The 18,726-nt window shown below is 35.0% G+C and overlaps 1 protein-coding gene across 6 annotated transcripts in view; it reads right to left on the reverse strand.

The window, feature by feature from the left end:
- Positions 1–18,726, reverse strand: part of UBR3 (ubiquitin protein ligase E3 component n-recognin 3) — a 104,374-nt gene that overhangs the window by 32,129 nt on the left and 53,519 nt on the right. For 4 of the 6 annotated variants that reach the window (XM_039703283.1, XM_039703117.1, XM_039703443.1 and 1 more), the window contains 6 exons: positions 12,706–12,855; positions 12,085–12,218; positions 9,897–10,007; positions 8,157–8,369; positions 7,221–7,357; positions 1,649–1,734 (listed from right to left, as the gene is read on the reverse strand). In XM_039703283.1, coding sequence (XP_039559217.1) covers positions 1,649–1,734; positions 7,221–7,357; positions 8,157–8,369; positions 9,897–10,007; positions 12,085–12,218; positions 12,706–12,855 — 831 coding nt within the window. The remainder of the gene's footprint in view (positions 1–1,648; positions 1,735–7,220; positions 7,358–8,156; positions 8,370–9,896; positions 10,008–12,084; positions 12,219–12,705; positions 12,856–18,726) is intronic. The other 2 variants (XM_039703355.1, XM_039703198.1) reach the window with 1 other exon arrangement.

Consider the following 18,726-nt stretch of genomic DNA (forward strand, 5'->3'; position numbering starts at 1 on the left):
GTCATAATGTTCCAGCACATAGTGACATTAGTTGGTGAGACACCATCAGAAAATCCATTCCCTTTTAGAGCTATTTATCTAGCTAGCTAGCTTTTAAATAGGTACCTGTAACAAAAATTTGATGTGATGTCAAACATTTCACAGTGTTTTAAGATGTAATGAATGTCTTTCATTTCACTTGTATATTAAAATACAAATCACACCTAAAAACTGAGATGTTCTGATTTTGAAAATCTCAGTGAGATAAAAATATGACCTTGCAAATTACTGGCCACTTCCCTGCATACATTCTTCTAAACTGCATACATTCTTCTAAACTCTAAAATGTCAAGAAATTTTATTTCCAGTAAAGCCATGTCAAAACAAAGATACACTCTCATTATGTGTAACATCATCACAATTTTTTTCACTTAAAAAGTTTTCTATTTTAAGCTGAAATCTCCACCCTAACCTGCTCATCCATGTTCTTCCAAATACATTCCTGTGAAATGGGTAATACATTAGTAAGAAGCTAAAATTCAGGGAGAAAGTTTGTATCTTATTGGAGAACATACAATTAAAAATACATTGTAATCTAAGTATAAATTATCTGCAGAATCCTGGCTGACTAAATTTGCAGACAGTGATCTAGATATGTTCTTTTAACCCATGCACTTTTCAGGTACTTTGGCTGCCTGAGAAAGGGGGGTAATGATGGTGGGGAAAGACAATGTGCAGTACAGGTTAAAACTACTTTTTAAATTAACAACATACAAATGAAATTAGCTGGGCAGTAACAGAAGACTTTTGTCCTAGGTGGAATGTGAACAGCACAGCACCTGGTGAGATTTCTTGGGTGGCTTGTCACCTCAAAGGATGAGGAAAGCATCCCCCAGAAATTGTGTACCAGAAGACTGAAATGGGCCTAAGCTTTCTTTTTTCCTACGAAATCTGCTGCTACTGCTCCATAAGCTTGTCTTAAATAAGCATTAGTAGTAGTAGCAGTATTCTGGCAGGCTTTCCAGTTTTTCATGACCAAAGAAAATGTCCACTTGTAACTGTTTATATTCCAGTAAAAGATTAAAATATTTTAAGAAAAAAAACCACTTGTGGCAGCAAGAAGCTGCTTTATTTTACAATTACTAAAGGTTTTAGAACAACAAAATTTGAAAATTTCTATGAAAGAAAATTTGCAAAACTTCGTGGAACAACTAGGCAAATTAAAGTCATGGGATGTGGTAGCTGCATATTTCTAAGTATGACACTAAGACATGACCTATATTAGCATTCAGAAAACAAACTTCTTTCCTATTGCTAGCAACAACCAGGGTGAAACAAAGCTTTCCTATTTCACCCTTAAAATACCAGTAGTATTTACTTCTAGTTACTCACAAAAATGCAAACATATTAAAAAATATTACATGCATAGTATGACAACTGGTTTCTAAATAATTGTACTCACAAGACATGAACAGCTCTAATGAAGAATTTGTGCAAATTAGTTTTCAGATTTCTCTAACAGAAACAAAAACCAAAGACTCTTTATGGCAGGAAAAAAAATGGTTTTAAAAGGAAAAAGTTGATGTAATTTAGAAAATATCAGAAAGAACCAGACATATTTATTCAATATTCTAATAATTTATACTGCATTTAATAACATGGAACTTACTTAAACATGATCTTTTCCCAGCTGTGCTTGCACCTCCTGAACACAAATTTCCTCCTCGATGGACCAGCTCAAGTTCCAAGTTTGTTCTGTAAGAAAAACATGACAGTATCGAATGGAACATTATTCAAGCTTCTACAGACACAAATGAATCATGACAAACTCCCAGCATACACTAAATAATACTGTGAACTAATCTTTACTGTGAAATACTGCCAAAATACAGCTCAGAACAAAACAAACTTTATTGAGATATTGTCATATATGATTTTCAGTACTATATTAACACAGTACTACAATGAGTTGTGATAGAAGAATTAAAAATTGTTAATCCTGTGGCTTTCTTCTATATGCACACACAGCATAATAAGGGAATTTATGTTCAAATCTGGAAAGACGATATACAGATTGGCTAACTTTCAGTCAATCATATGCATCTAAAAAGTGTTCTCTCCACTGGCAGAGCTTTTGTTTCACTTCAGACAATCAGAAAGTACAATAGATATGGCATCAACTAAATATGAATGCAGTCTAAATTATAATTGAAGCACTGCCCTTTATAGATAAGTTAGTTAATAAAAGCCTTGGAGGTTAATTCTGAATGAAATGCTATTCATGGCAGCTCATTAGCATGAACCAATAGTTGTGTCACTGAATCTCTGCATGCCACACTGATTTCTCAGTATTGCTGTAATCTCATACTTAGGCACCAATTGTTTAAGCCAAATTTGGTGATTTTGTTTAATTTTGGAATTGGATGTTTCACTGCTGCATTATCTTTTACTCTCAAGATTTGGAGCAAACAATTTATGTTATATTCTCTGAGAGCCTGTTTTAGTAAGTCAACATACATTTTAAAAATTAGAACAAAGGAATATAATTCTATTATTCTGAAGTGTTGTTTTGCTAATTCAATCCAAACTGCAAATCTCATTCTAAACAGAATTTGTCCTTTAATGAAAAATGAAACTATTTTAGGTTCGATATAATGTGACTGAATCCAAATTAACATCTATTCTAGAATTTTAGGCACATAACATCCAACCTAAGAACACCCCTCCCCCCTATTTAAGAAGAAACTAGAGGATGATTTTTATTCAAAACAAATTATTTTCAAGAATTTCAGCTTCATCAGCTTGAAAGAATAATACATTTTGATATGCAGTGTTTGTTAAGATATTTTCCTATGTTTTTAAAATAGCAACATTTCTCAATATTCCTATCCCTAAGTTTGCAGCTTATGCCATCCATTTCTGAAGGAATGCTTTAATCCTCTCTACTCAGAAAAGGCAATTTAACATTGATAATGTGCCTGCTCAGAGCTCCATCTGGTTGCTGCTGATAAGGGCATCTGTGTGACAGGGGAATTTTCCACTCTTCAGGCGATTTGCAGTGCTCACTGAACTTCTGAAAATCTACCAGCAAGGAAGCAGGGACAGGGATTTCATATTAGTGGCCAGAATAGCAACTGTAGATCAGCATGTGCTAGTTCATCATGGGAATATGAAGGAAATCAGTATGTGTTATTTCTATGAACATTCTGATAACTAATATGTAGAACAAAATCAATGACAGTCTTCCATTAAAACGAAGATAATTAAGATTTAAATCAAAAAGACTACCTGAATGTTTAAGAATAATTTTCTAAATAAATTTCCCTTTCACGAAGGCATATGTGCCATTTCACAAAAAAGAAAACCTCAGGGACAATTCTGAAAAACACCTCTTGCTGGTACATATGAGGTGTCGTATAGTACTTTTTACTGTAAGGAAAGTAAGGAAAGTTATTTTGGTAATCACATACTCTGTTCACATATATGATACCAACTCTCACCTCCCACACTTCTTCATTGTCCCCAGCTCCTCAAAGGCAGCACCTTATAGCTCAGCTTTCTTGGAAATGTAAGTATTAACCTTTTCCTTCAATATGTCTCTTTGAAAACATATCTGTAACTTGGCATAAAAATGCAGAGTAGAGAAAGCATCTTCTGTGAAAATGAACACTTATCCTTCAGAAAATATCCTACATAGGTACAGACCTCAATCATTTTTGAAGGAGACCAGCAAATCTTCTCCCTAATTTGAGCTCCCTTCTGCCTTGAGGATTTGTGTACCCTCTGCCCTTTTCTGAAGAAAAGTAATGAAGAAAAACTGGGGGCATCTGATAGAAACGTGGAACACAGAGCGGTCTCTGAAAGAATCTTTTGCTGTCTCAGAATCCTCAACATAAAGGAAAGAGAATGAGAAAGAAAATCTATATGAGTGTCTTCTTTTCCTATCTAGAAATCTCAGTGTCATTCAGTAGAGCAAAACATTTTGTAGGACACTGCCTTTATCCTCCTCAGTCACAGAAAAAAGCCTGCGAAAATGGATTTTGCTCAGCTGTCCTGACTCCTGATTAAAACCAGACCTACTACATCCCTTCTTGGGGGCTTATATTAAAGGAATGTATTGGGGGTGGGAAGGGTGATTTCATATTTCTGAGAAATCATACCAGGGCAGAGTAGAGAGAAGTAAAAATGCAGTGACCTTTCCAGGAAGGGAATATATTTGGATGGACTTGCTCTTCCTATTGGGACAGAAGAAGCACACCCAGCACTACCATTTTTCTCACTTCAATTTTGAAACACAACATATACAAGGAAAAACCCCAGATACTGAGACACAGACTCAGAAGGAAAGAACACATGGCTCTTACACTAGTCTGTACATAGCTGATAGAAAAACCAAAAGGTTTGTTTGCATGGCAAACAAAAGCATGAAACTACTGCTGTGCAATACATAAGCAGTCCTCTCAAAGATATCACCTCAAATGACAGTCTTCAATGCTTTGAATGTGGAACTATTACAATTACAGCTAGGCACACGTGATTTGGGAATGACACCTACACTCATCTCATAAATGTCAGCAAAGACAAGGAGAAATGCATGAAAAGGGTACAAATTAAACAAGATATGACTCTTGGAAAAGCAGGAGGTAGCCAAGGAGCTGCTGTTCCAGCTGTGCATGCAAATCAGGATGCCAAAACCCAGAATGCCTCTTTTGCTAGGAAAACAGACAGCAGCTAGCCCTTCCATAAGGTGGTAGAGTTCTTTTGTAATTTTTTTTTTCTGCTGCTGGTGACATATACCCAGGTAAGCAAAAATGAAGAAAAGTAAGTTCCTTTTTTCCTGAAGGAGTAAGAATAACCTGCAGCAACTGGCTACCTATTGTTTCACATTCTCATTCCAGCATGCAGTAATCCACTGCAAAGCTGGCATTCAGCTGTAAACCAGCATCTTTTAGGACAGGAGATGATGTCATTTTCTGCTTGAAAATGGAACATGACTTATAAGAAGATTAAGAGCATTTAATTCACACGGAAATATACGGAGTTAATAAAAATATCATTGAATTCAAATGCTCCTCTAAGCAAAGGTTAAATACCAGGAAAAAATGTGAAACAGCTGTAGATGGTCTGACCAAAAACAATTAAATGCTTCAGAACACCTGGAACTAGAAGTGCTCAAAAGGTTACTGGCTGGTACAGCAACACAAGGGTATCATTACCTCAAGAAAAACTCTGCATGGAAATAAGAGAGAAACAGGTCAAACGACAGGAGTAATTTACAGAAAGTAAAACTAATTGAGTATGTAATTTTAACAATGGATAGTCAGTTGTTTGATTTCTTGAAATTAAACACATAATAAAATCCTACAAAGCAAACTATTCCAGTTTGGAAGATGATGTACAAATTTATATCCATAAATACAAACTGTAAAGCTATATTAAAATGTCTATTTAAAAGTTTAATATTTTTTAACCCTGTAGCTCTTATGCAATTAACAAGCAGTAGAAGCATGTAAATCTGGATTGCTGCACTGAAAAGCAAGACAAGTTAACCACCTTGAAGCTGATCTGCCAGGTTCCCTCATAAGTGATCTTATGAGTTATAGTAACATTACAGAAGGCTGGATCCAACACCTGAAATTCCTCAGACATGAATAAATGGAAAATTGGTGAGACAAGTCTAACCCTAACAGGAAGAGGTCACAAGGAGTACAAGTGACAGATCATAATCTTAGTGATCAACCACAATTTCTCTCTCCAGCAGTGCAAGCAGCAATGAAATGCTCTTCTGGTTTGAGGTATTTTTAACTCTTTGAGTGAAAACAAATGTTGAGCTCTGAGTGTAAATATAAAAGTAATACACAGATACATTTAAAATATGTTTAGCTAGCATTTTAGAAGTTGCATAACATTGCACCCAGAAATGTATTTTAACACCATTTTTTATCTTAAATGCCATGTCAACTTATGGCTGTAAGCAATCATACTTTGATACGTGGAATATTAATTTTGAGTCCTTTGTATTTTTGGAAGGGTATTTAATTGTATTGATCAAACACATAATTGCTAAAAATCCCAACATTGCCTATCCTCGTGTAGCATATATCATTTAGAAATATAGAATAATCCTTTAGCTTGCTATATATACCATTTCATAGCTCTTCTGTATCAGTTAAAATACTCTGAAAGAATACAGATAGTATTTCTCTTAAGAGAGTAATACAATAATCTGAGTGGGAGGAGAATTCTAGAGATTAGATGGTCTAACCTTCCGTGAAAAGTGAAACCTTAGAGAGTCCTGCTGAGTGGAACCTCCAAGTCCTGCTGAGCCAAGCCTTGAATATTTCCACTGCTTTTATACTAAAGACACTCAGCCATGAGAGTTTATAAAACTGCAGAATAAAATTGCTACTCAATGGCATCACTTCTATGCTTGCAGTTTCTCTGCAGTCAGCACATTCCCTGCAGGCCTCAGTAAGTCAGACTTTAGAAAATTATTTGCTTAGTGAGTATATCAAGTTCTTATGGGAAAACCTGGTATCCCAGCAACTCTGAAGGGATTAACCATTCAGACTACCTTAACATGAATGGTATAGAAGGAGGGGCTGATTTTCTTGGAGAGCATATGTGACACTGACAGCTCTAAAACTACAATTAAACATCACCAAAAAAATGTTGCTGGTTTTGACAGTTTTTTAGAAGTCTAAAGACTGAATGAAGAGAAATTCCTGGTTACTGATGTAATAAAAAAGCTCCTTCTGTGATCTTCTTCTAAGTAAATAAAACTAATGTGCGGCAGAGAGATAAAAAACACCTTGTGATTTAAAAAACTAGCAATATGGCTGTGATACAGAAAAAATCTCACTCTGTAGAAGACAGATAAAGTAGATTTGACAATTTGGGAAAGGAAAGCCAAAAAAAAAAATGTGGCATAAAATTTTGATTTATGGAAAGCAAAACCTTGAATTAAGAAGACTAAAGAAGCATATGACAATGTTCTCTGAGTTTTGTGCCACTGCTACACATAGTAAAAATGAACTGAAAGACACATGTTTTCATCTTGCACCATGCCTGTATATGAAAATCAGAAAATGTAACCTTGATATACTGAGTATGCAAAAAGTCCTTTTTTGAGAGGATGAAATATTTTTAAATGCTTTTTTTAAAAGAAGAAAGCTATCTAGTGACAATACCATTAGTGAGAAATACAAAAGAAAAAAATATAAAAAGAAAAACATACCCACCTGGCTACAGAATACATAAACAGGAAATCATTGTCAGGTGATCCAGGAGTCTTACTATAATCTGTATACTTCTTCTGTGTGGTACTTTTTATATCTTTCATTACAGATTCCATTTCTTTACTGAGGTTGGTTTCAGACTATGAACAAAGACAGAAAAGAAGATTAGTTAATTTTACCTGAAGAAATGCAGTAGCTGATTGTAAAGCGTAGCACTTTAATATCTGTAAAACACATTTGCAGGTTGTGAAAAAATATGCATGAAAAGTCAGTATTCTGTCTCACAGAAGTGTCAGGATATTTTGGAAAGTCATTCTGATTTGTTCTGAATATGAAAACATAACTGGTTTGTCCATCTCCTAAGTTTAAGAATCTCAGTACTTGTGCTATTTTAAAGTATATTTGCACTGTACAGGTATGCAGAACCACAAAGCATCTCCATCAAGACTTGAAGGTAACAAAATTTAATATAATTTATTCTGCCATTCAGAGGACCTCATGAAGCTTTGTAACACATGAGCATCTGCAAATGGATCTTTCTGTAAAATGAATAGTCCAATACCTTACAAAGTTCTTAAGAGACATTGTTTAAATAGCTTCCTGTTACAAGACTATTGCTGTTTTTTCATTGCATGAAAATTATAAATATATTTTATATTACAAGATTTTGTTATGTATAAATTACTATGGAGAAAACTGAAAATGTACTCAATAAAAATTATATTAATGACATTTTGTCACAGCTTTTCAACTTTTTATTTTCAGTAGGTAATTCAGTAAATGCTCTAAGTTTCTTGACAAGAAAACAATAGTATGTTGCCTTCAATATCAGAAGAAAAGGAACTTTCTGAGGTTGCCAGGATTCTAAGATATCACAAATGCAATGTAACGTAAAAACTGAAAGGTAGAGGCAAATTAACAAGGATCTTTCTGCCTTACACTGATGCTTACTGGGAAAGTTCCCAGCTGTTCTTGAAGTTCTTCCACCTCTTGCACAAGATCTTGCATACACTTGTTACTGTGACTTTGCCAAACGCTTCGTTCCATGTTGTTTCCAGGATAACAAGGAAGAACACTGTTGGCAAACTGCCTACACAGGGGACAGGTAAATTCTCCTTTGTCCACTGAAAAACCCTGGAGGACTTGGTCATTCTAAAAGAAAATAAAAAAGATGGAGCTGAAATTTGTGAACGATTATTGGTTTTTAGCTTGATATTTCAGGTGTATAGCTGAAAAAACTAAGTCTAAAACCTAAACTGTAAAGAAAGAATAATTAGAATAGTTACCCATTTTACTGACAAAGGTCTTAGCTACTAGAGATGTCTTACAATCCTCCAACTCAATTAATTTTCCTGATTTTCAAGCACTCTCCATTGTCAACTATATCCCCATAACAGAGTAGAAAGACTTCAATGGAGTATTTCCAACACTTCATGTGTGTTGTTTCTTTCTGACAATTCCCATAAAGTTTGAGACTCCAAGTACAGGCTGGAAAAAGCCTAATCAAGTAGCCATAGGCAGGCAGCATGAAAAAAACCCTGATTATTTCTTGTATCACATGAAGGATGAAAGAATGGGCACAGAAGTACACGTTTGGAAAGTGAGGATGTGTCCTCAGTACTCCTGTAAACTGGCAAGAAACCTTGCTTCAATTTCGTGAGCTACCTCCATGGCTTCCATATTGACATCTAACTGTATTATGTAAAAATAAATGTTTTATCCAGCTCAATAAAGGTCTATATAAATTATTTCAGTCCTAAAAATGGTAGTAAATAGTCGAATTTATTATGCACTCATCTACGTACTAGTAAAACATGCTAGGATAAGAAGTTCACTTAAATAATCTAGAATCTTCAAGAATACAATTACATGGAGTAACAGTTTGTTTCAAGTTTAATAGAAAATCCACCAGAAAAATTGCTTTAAAATTTATATGATGCAAAAAATCACTTTTCAAAAATTCTGTAAAGTGAAACTATACCATGAAAGTCCAGATTTTGCTGCTATATTACTTTATGTGATTTTTTATATCATTTTTTATTTATCTTGATGATACAATTACTGCTGCAAGCAAATTTAAATGAATACAGAAAAGAATTCATCATGGGATCCAAGAAGGGTTGCACACCTAGTTTCTTTAGAGGTAAAGGTTCACACAGTAGGAGCAATGCTGATACTAAAAATACAAGGAATTGCTCACAGTTTTTCTCAAAATGAAAAGAAATCAACAAAAATCACCAAAAAATCCTAAACCAGAAAAACAAACTAACAAAAGCCACAAACACCCTCACATCTACCAACCATCCCCCTCCCCCAAACAAACAAAACCCCACCAAAAGACCCACAAAATCTGAAGAAACATCCTGTAAAGTAGTCTTGAACAAAAATGGTGGTTCATATGAAACAATAAATCATCACTTAGTCTTTATTTTTTTGTGCTGGTTAATTTTGCACAAGATTTTTTTTGATATATCAGAATAACAGAAAACAAAGTACTTTTGTTAATAATGTCTAGATGCAATAAGAGATTAAGTTATTAAGTTCTCAAAACATATTAAACTATTTTGTACAGGCATACAAAACATCGGATTGATCTGATCTGAACAGCATAAATCCAACTGATTTCAGTAAAAGCAGTTCAGATCTAAATAAACAGCTATGACCCTCAGTTTTACTTACCCGTAAGGATTCCATGTAAGATTTGTGACAATCTATGTGTAAAGTGTGACCACAAGTTTGTACATAAACACCTCCTTCCCAGCCTATTGACACTGCTTGTAGGCAGGAACTCTAAATCAAAGCAACAACAGTAAGAATAAGCAATTATTATATATAAAGCCATAAAAGTATTCACTAAAACTTCAAGATTTACAAGACAGACAGATTTCTATTTGCATGCCACCTAATGAAAGATATCCTGAGGAAATAAACAAAAAAAAATTTATAAAAAGTGTTTATTTATGCTGACTGACACAGCAGCTATTATGCTATTCTTTGCAATAGTTAAACCTCTGCAGTTCTTGTCACTCAAGATGATAACTTCTTTAAGGAATCTCTTGTATTACTGCATGAAGGTGGCTCTAACTCCAACAGCTGTTCCAATAGCAGAAGTGATCCCATTTACAAGGGCAATATACTGTTCCAACACATTTCATTCAGTTAAGTAGATAACCAAAATAACAATACCATAGTTATATAATTAAACCACAATCTGTTATTAAAATTCATTGTAAACATTTGGGGGTTTTAATGAGTTGCTGAACAGCATCATATATAACTCATCATAACTGGGAAAGAGAACAAATACTTGTTTTGAGAACTCAGTTGTATAGTAAGTTTGTCTTGAAAACATTGGCCTTATTGGAAGACTGCACTTACAGCCCACAAGTCCAAAAAAGTTACCACACTGGTATTTTTTTTCAGAAAACAATGACCTGAAGAAACAAATCACCTCTGGCAAATTTATAAAGAATTCTAGAAAATTCTCTCGCAGAATATCCAACTATAGTCAGTCTAAGTATTAAATTTCCATTTCTCAAAAATTTCATACACAGACTGAAGTGTACATTCTGGTTATACATTTAAAGCACAAAGATTTATGGCCGCCAGAACTGGAAAATAATTTTTAGTGTGGACCAACCCTAAAAGAGTCTTAATGTATGATGTAAAATCAGAGTACCATGAACAACTCTGATACTTCCATTTTCTATGTGTGTCCTAGTACCTTTTTTTTTCCCCTGCATATGAGCAGGAAATCAAAACAAAATCACAAATTTTAGCTATGGGACATGCTCCTGTTTACCATGCCTCCACCTGTAATTCATAAAGTGCTGTAAGCCTCTCAGGCTATAAAATAAGAAAGACTTTCTCTGCCGGCAAATCTTAATTATCGGTGGATGTCATTATGAAAAAGCTAGCAAATATGTTAGAATAAAAATTGCCAGTTTTCCCACTTTAAAGACAATCTTTAAGCTTCTAAAGGCTCATTATTTAGTTAGATACACTGAAAAGCTGGCATCTCACCTAGGTCTAGTCTATAGAAGCTAATTTAGCATCACAGGTTCCGTATTATTTTCCCCAAAAATGATTTCTCAGAACAGTTGTGTATTATCCTACATAGCTGTTTTGGGCACTAGCAAGGGAAGTGACAGGCAGCCCTTCCACAAAGGTCTACAACTGAATATCTCCTGCTAAGCAACAAAAATTGGTTCTCAAAATTAAACGTGAAAAGCTGTCACTTGGCTTTGTGAAGTAGTGTAGAACTGTTCAGAACAGCTAACAGAACTGTAAAGCAGACATTTACTATCAATTAATGTAAAATTGAACTTCTCATGTTCTGCAGAGCTGAGTATTCAGTAGAAGAGGATGCATTCTATTGGTTTCTTCTTCCCATCTACTCATACTCCCCTTCTCTGTAGTGGCTCAGAAATCTGTTACAGATTAAAACAACTCTTTCCACTTTGCACTTCCAAAATACTTTTACCTGATTAAGAGTAATTCCTTGACTGGGTTTTCTGAATGGCTACAAGAGAACTGGTGTTTGCTTAGACAGTGAACCCAAATTTCAATTGTGTGGTCACACTGGATTGTGAAACACCTTCTAGAGAGTATTTGTGTGGATGTTTAATGACTGTGTAGCCTGTAGATATACTAGATGCCTATTGCCAAAAATATAATGGGAGAAAGCCAGAAACTATTTAAAAATAAAAACCCTATCAAATGCAAACACTTCAGAATGACTGCAACATGAAAAAGCATTCACTAAATGTAGAAATGAAACTAGGAGAACTCTAAGTTGCAATTTCATTTCACTTTTTACAAACAAATTTTTCTTTAAGTGCTAGTCTAGCTCACATGAGATGCTTACATCTTTGAAGTATCGCTGCAGCGTTGTCAGCCTCACGTCGTGCAGCGCCGCACACGTGTCCCAGGGATAGATCTGCTCCTCTTCCGTGGTGGGGAGTCTCCTGGGCTCGCTGCTGTTGCGGCACTGCCCCAACACTGCCAGAAGAGAAGCACCAACACACGATGCCATGGGTAACAAACAATCAGGCAATTCTGGTTTGTAACTATAATATGCTTTGTTGATGGTAAAAAGTAAAAACTTGCTAAAGAATGTCAATACTGAGAGTTGATCTTTTGCACTTGTGCATTTTATATATATATACACATACATATATATATACACAAACACCTATACCCACTAACATTTGTATTCACATGCAGATACACTGATGGCTGTTTAATTGTCTTTGCCTTCCTGTAATGCACAGCTGCATTTGCAAAAGCTAATAGAAAGTAGGAGAGAATTAAACTATTTGTTCTTTCTCCAAACTTTTAAAAAGCTCCTTATGTGTTTCATAGAGGACCATCCACAAAAAACATAGGAAACCCTGTGCTTTCAGACTTCACGAGACACAACAGGATTTATGCACACATGCTAAAAGCTAAAGAAACACTGCTTTTCCTACAAGCCACACATTCATACCTGAGGATGCCTGTAATAGTACAACTAGCCCTGTAGGTCTGTCTTCAGTAGAAGGGCCGCTTTGTCCACAAATAACACAGTCATATATTGCTTCAGAAACATGCTGTTCAGATGTTGCTACCTCCATGGCAATGTCAGCATCTGGTGATTCTAAAAACAAATAAGAGAATTTATATTAAACAGAAGTAAAGCAATCTAATTGAGGATTTCCATCTGAGGATGCACAGTCCATCTGCATTGAGGTAGTGACGAAAAAACTACAAAATAATTTCTATAGTTTATCTACAACTAAAATACTGTCAGTTGCTTGAAATGAACATTTCTGCTTCCAAGAAAGACAGCTACAAGATGAATGTATGTTTTTTCAATAGGCAAAATTACTCCCTGTGGAATTAAATGTTTCATTTGAGTTTAGTATAAAAGTTGATCTCTTAAAAACTTCTATAAAACAGAGATCTGATTTCTATCTCATTAGATATACTGAAAATCTTGAACATAGAGAGATGAAGGGCAACAATATGACACTCTAGTAAAACCAGATTTAGCTGACTGAAACAACCACTTTAAGGAAAAATGACCATGTTTTCTTCATGTTCCACCTTGCTCCTTCCTAGGTGCACAGAAATGTTCAAGGCTAATGCCCAGCTCAGAAGTATCAAATCCACTGCACTTCACACAGCTTCCATCACGTGGCAGTTGGTGGTGCTGATTTCAGGGCAAGCCATTTTAGGTTATGTTACAATCACAGTGAAGAATTCTTTATTGATTTGAAAGAAAAACACCTCAGGACTAAACGATCCACTCGTGGCTGCTCAGAAACCCATACAGTCAGCCTCTTGACCTAGAACATGGGGGTTCTTTGCGTCTTTCCTAGAACAAAATTTTTCTAAAGGAAAACACTTCCAACTTCAACCATACCCTTTATCCCTCTAATTAAGTAGGCTGAGGTACTGAATAGAGAATCCAAAAACCTTGAGTACAGCAACAGTCCTCATGCAGAATTGTTTTTAGGAGAACTGCTGTCTTCTGAAAGTCTACTACAAATTTGGCACAGGAGACTGCTGCCATAAGGAGAGGCATGTTGGGTGCCAGGCAGAATATTTCTTTGCTATAAAAAGCTCCATGCAATGCTCTTGCTCACAGGGCTGAATCAAAATTACACTGTTCTAGTAAGTACTGATTTCCTAGTCAATTATTGAGGGTCATATGGAAATGAGCCCTGATCTTCACTGATGTGCAGTTGTTAATATTGTACACATGTCTATCACCATCTAGTGGCAGCCACATGTACAATGAAATAAAAAGCACAATGCATCAACTGCAAATGTCTAAAACATCCAGGAAACTTAGAAGGAAATGGTAGCAGAGTAGGGAGGAAGTAAACACTAAATGCAATTCTTTATATTTAACATCACCTCATAATTGTGTAATGCATGATCATGTACACCTTTGTATCAAATGACAAGAAATGACAAGGACTAGAGTTTCAGTTTGCTTTTCCTCCTTTTCTAAAATATTGTCAATAGAACAAAAAATATGCAACCATTCAATATTTTCCAGGAGTGTAGAAAGAGAATACAATGTATCAATGTAATTTAGAGCAATTCAATGTAAGTCATCAAAATCTGTCAATATTTAATTTACAAAATACTATTAATTCATCACAAATTGCCTATGTTTTAACTTGAAGGAAAAAAAACCCCAGAACTTAGGATTTAAAAGGTGTTTAAAATCAGTTCAATATATGCAATTTATATTTTTATTGCCTATGGGGAACAGGCACATAAAAATCAGGCTAATTTAATTTTAGAGCTCAATGATTAAGTCCATGCTTCCTTCACAACTACTTAGATGTGGATGTAGCTAGGCTATTCTGGCAAACAATAAATTTTCAAGGAAAGTAAGCTACTAGCACCAAGGAAGACTTCCTAATAAAGTAATTTGCACCTGAGCTAGTAAAAGAAAACAAAGGGATATTGGCAAGAAATTGAAATCTCAAATAAGTAGGCATACCAGAAAAACTGTAACCAAACAAAACCCCTCATTTCTTTTGAATGGACTCTGATAAACCTCAATTACCCACTTAAACTAGTTCCAAGGATTTAACCTAATTGGTTTCACAGACTTGTCCTAACGATGGCAGTGTGTAAAGAAGGAGCCAGTGAAAAATACAAGGTGAGACACATGGTGCTGCTTTCAGTTCACCAAGTTTCTGTCATGAGATTTGTCTTATGTTGCAGTATACCTAATCTCCTTTCAGTGGGTTCTAGAACTTTTCTTTGTCCTTGAGAATTATTTCAAAAATCTGAATAAATATGAACCTTAAAACACTGAATGAGGATGGACAAATTTAAACTGTGACAGAAATCCAGAGAAAAGCCAAACCTTGCAGCTCTCAAGAGTTTTTTAAAAGTTAATTATTTAGCTCTTTGTTTAGTTTTGTACCGATAGTAGCAGAAATACAAAGTTACAAAAACCTAGCACTTCCTACCTCCTAAAAAAATACTGATCAATCTGCTCAAAACTAGCACACTGATGTACTGCAGAATGCATTGCTACCTGAACTTAATTTCATTTCTACTCTCCAGAGCTAATGATACATTCTGTTATTTCCTCTACCCAGCAAAGCCCCCAAACCAAAAGGGCTTTGTAAACACAGTGCACAATCTCCACTGACTGTAGTCAACATTTGTCCTGCTGCACACATTGTGTCAAAGAGGCCCCTTGGTATCAAAGCAACCATTAGTATGCTAATATTCTTTGCCCTGACCCAGCATATACATTCTCAAGAGATCAGTACCTAATTTATTTTTCTATCTGGGTTCAGAAGATTGAGTGTCAGGAAATATATGTCACCTTGCATTAAGACTCTGGGCTTCTTTTTAAGTCTAACTAAGGAATGTTTCATGAAGGACAAAATGGCATCCTGCTAAGACACACATTGTAAGAAAGATATAAAAGATTACCTGTCTACTTATCAGGATGTATTTAAAAAGTTTAAAAATCACACTGGCCACTACAGAGACGTGAAACTATTGAAGAAATTAATCTTAGCCTTATAATTAAAAACTTAACCAATTTACCAATTTTCAGTATGATAAGTAGTTCAGCAGCTTGCCTGGAACAGATCATATTTCGTTTTTATAAAATTCAGACAGAGCTTCACAAATATAACTGTGATTTGTTAAAGGCTACCATTAACCTAGAACCGAGTGGTTTAATTTTGTTCTTATCAAGTCCCTTCTGAAGCTTATGAAGTTTCAAAGATGTCTTGCACAGAGTTCCACATCACAAGATAAGCCATGGTCTCACCCTGGGGCAGTGTTGTGAGCAGCTCAGAGGAGCTGTAACCAGGAGCAGGAAGACCTCGGGAGCTGAAACCAACATTCCATTTTTGACTCTCTGGACTGTCCCTCAGACACATTAAGAGCTCTATCTGCTGTTCTTAAAACAGTTTTCTTGTTTATTTTTCTCCATTTTTTGTTTATCCTGCAGTCAAACAGCTAAAAACAGCACAGTGGATGCTGTTCTAGCCTAGTTCATTAACATAACTGTTTCTAAATTTCACCTAATTACTTCCAGGCAAGCTTGAATGGCAATGCAGTTCTGCAGATGTCACAGAATATAAATAGAAAGTAACAGGGGGCACAAATGGAAAGTGCTACATAATTGGAATTTTTTTCTACAGTAGCTATGTGAAAGAAAATGCCAACCTTTATTTTCACAATCTCAGATGAATTTGTGTATGTCAATTCAAACAAATAAATTCTGCTAGTAAAATGAGACACATTTAATATTGAATAATTAACATGTAATTAGGTAACTTCCTTTTAATCCATGTTTCATTGCAGCATCCCAACAATCAAAGAGAAATACCTCAGGGGATTAACAGTGCCTCTGTGCACTTTATTAAACACTTTAGAAACTAAGAATTATATGGGTTTATAATACAATAACCTTTAAGCTTTGGCTATTCTCCATTATTCCTATCTCTTCCTAGGCACATTTATTTTCTGAGTATTTCCAATCTTCTGCATTGTCAATAGAATGGTATGTAGTTTTTAAGTGCTAGACCCCAAACCAATTACAACAGTTCTCACATTTTACCAGTGATAATAATATAAATTTGCCCCAATGACACCAACTGAAACAGCCACAAAACAAGGGAGCTGAGGCCTCACCATCCCTGCATTTCTGGCAGTATCACTGTTACAACAAATGAACAAAATTAAGAAATAAACCTACTGCTGGGCTTCAATCTATAAGTAACAGCTAACAGACTTTGTGTGAGAGGGGAGTGAATTCCTACTGATCTTAGTACAAAAGGATTTTTTCTACTTTCAAGCAGCTATTTCAGCACTGTTATGCTATGATTCAGGGTAAACCTATGAATTACATAAGAGTAGCTTTAATTTGAATCACTCAAGAAAGACTAGTTTCAAAATTCTTACTGTGTTTTGTGCTTTAAAATTAGAGTAACAATAATTTCTGCAACATTTTCAGTAATTTTCTGTATCATATAGAGATTGAATTCACAGCTAGACAAACCACTTAGATTCAACAAACTGAAAAAAATATTCCTGGCAAAAATTAGGCTAGATTTTTAAACAAATCCTATGCACTCTAATGGTATATGAACCTACTTTCTGAGAGCTATTTTAATGCCAGTCAGAACATAAAAGCTAGTACTGGACTATAGCAGTACTTCAGTGTATTTTCATAATTAAGCCAGAAGATGGAATGACAACATAGAAGACACTGAGAACAGTTAGTGAAAAGGCAAAGTAATTATTAGTTAACACAATGCCTGGAATTCTATTAAGTTGGTGCCAAATGTCTTTATGAAGAATTAACTTTATGAAAATGTAGTTCATTAAGTTGATTCTATCTAGTGCTGTGCATGATCTGGTGTAACTGACAATAAACACTGCATTTTACATTGAGGCATCTGAAGTTACTAGTTCTTTAAATACTAAGAAGCAAGTGATTTAAATCTTGCATGCCCAAGAACTTTTTAATGCACAATCATAAAAATAAAGGCCCAGGTCTGCCTACCTGAGAATTTAATGTGAATTAACTAAAAGCTAGGTATTCACAGTCCTTCACAAAAATAAATGCTGTGTAATTTACTGATTTAGCTACCATAATTCATCCACAAAAGCAGTTATCTTAAAATAGCTTATAAAATCTACACATGGAAGTATTTTTGCACATTTATGTATATATGCAAATATAGCTATATACCTATTGACAGGTACATCTACATGCATATATATATATATATATATCTAGACATATATCTGATTTCATATAGAAACCCCATCAATTTCAAAGTTGCAATACGAAAAATTCAAAATATAAGTCACTGAAGAATAGAGGTTTCCCAGTTACTTTCAATTAGCCATGACCATATAAAATCTTGAATTTTAATAAGGAGAACTGCAAGGTTCTTCTTGCCTTCTTCCTTACTTCAACAAATAGCTGCCTTTTAGTGAGGTTGATTTGCAATAGAAAGTTCACAGATGAAAATTAGAGTATTGCGCACCCTCCAAACAACATCATATATAGAGTGATTAATTTCATGGAATCTTAGCAAGTCTTGTTGGACAGGATCTTAAAGATCATAAAGTTCCAACCCTTCTCCCATGGGCAGGGACATCTTCCACTAGAGCAGGTTGCTCAGAGCCCCACTCAAGATCACTAAGGTACCAAAACCTTTATAAATGTAAATGAATAAATCTTCTCAGCAACCTATGAACTATAGGGAATTTAACAATTTCAAAAGACAGAAGTTTTCAGCAAATAAATTTGTCAAAGTATTTCTAACCAATGCTTCAACTCAAATCAAAACTTCACAGTAGATGATACTTGATGGAAGGTGGGGGAAGATTCCAGCTTTTTCTTATCTTTCAGAAATGATCATTTTCTATGAAGTGACCCAAATGACAAAAATATCTTCCATTCCTCACCTGAAAAGAAACTAATCAGGATTAAGCACTTCTATACAGGAGAATCTGAGAG

Source organism: Passer montanus, unplaced genomic scaffold (genome assembly GCF_014805655.1).
Source record: "Passer montanus isolate IOZ18808 unplaced genomic scaffold, ASM1480565v1 scaffold1, whole genome shotgun sequence".
NCBI lineage: Eukaryota > Metazoa > Chordata > Aves > Passeriformes > Passeridae > Passer > Passer montanus.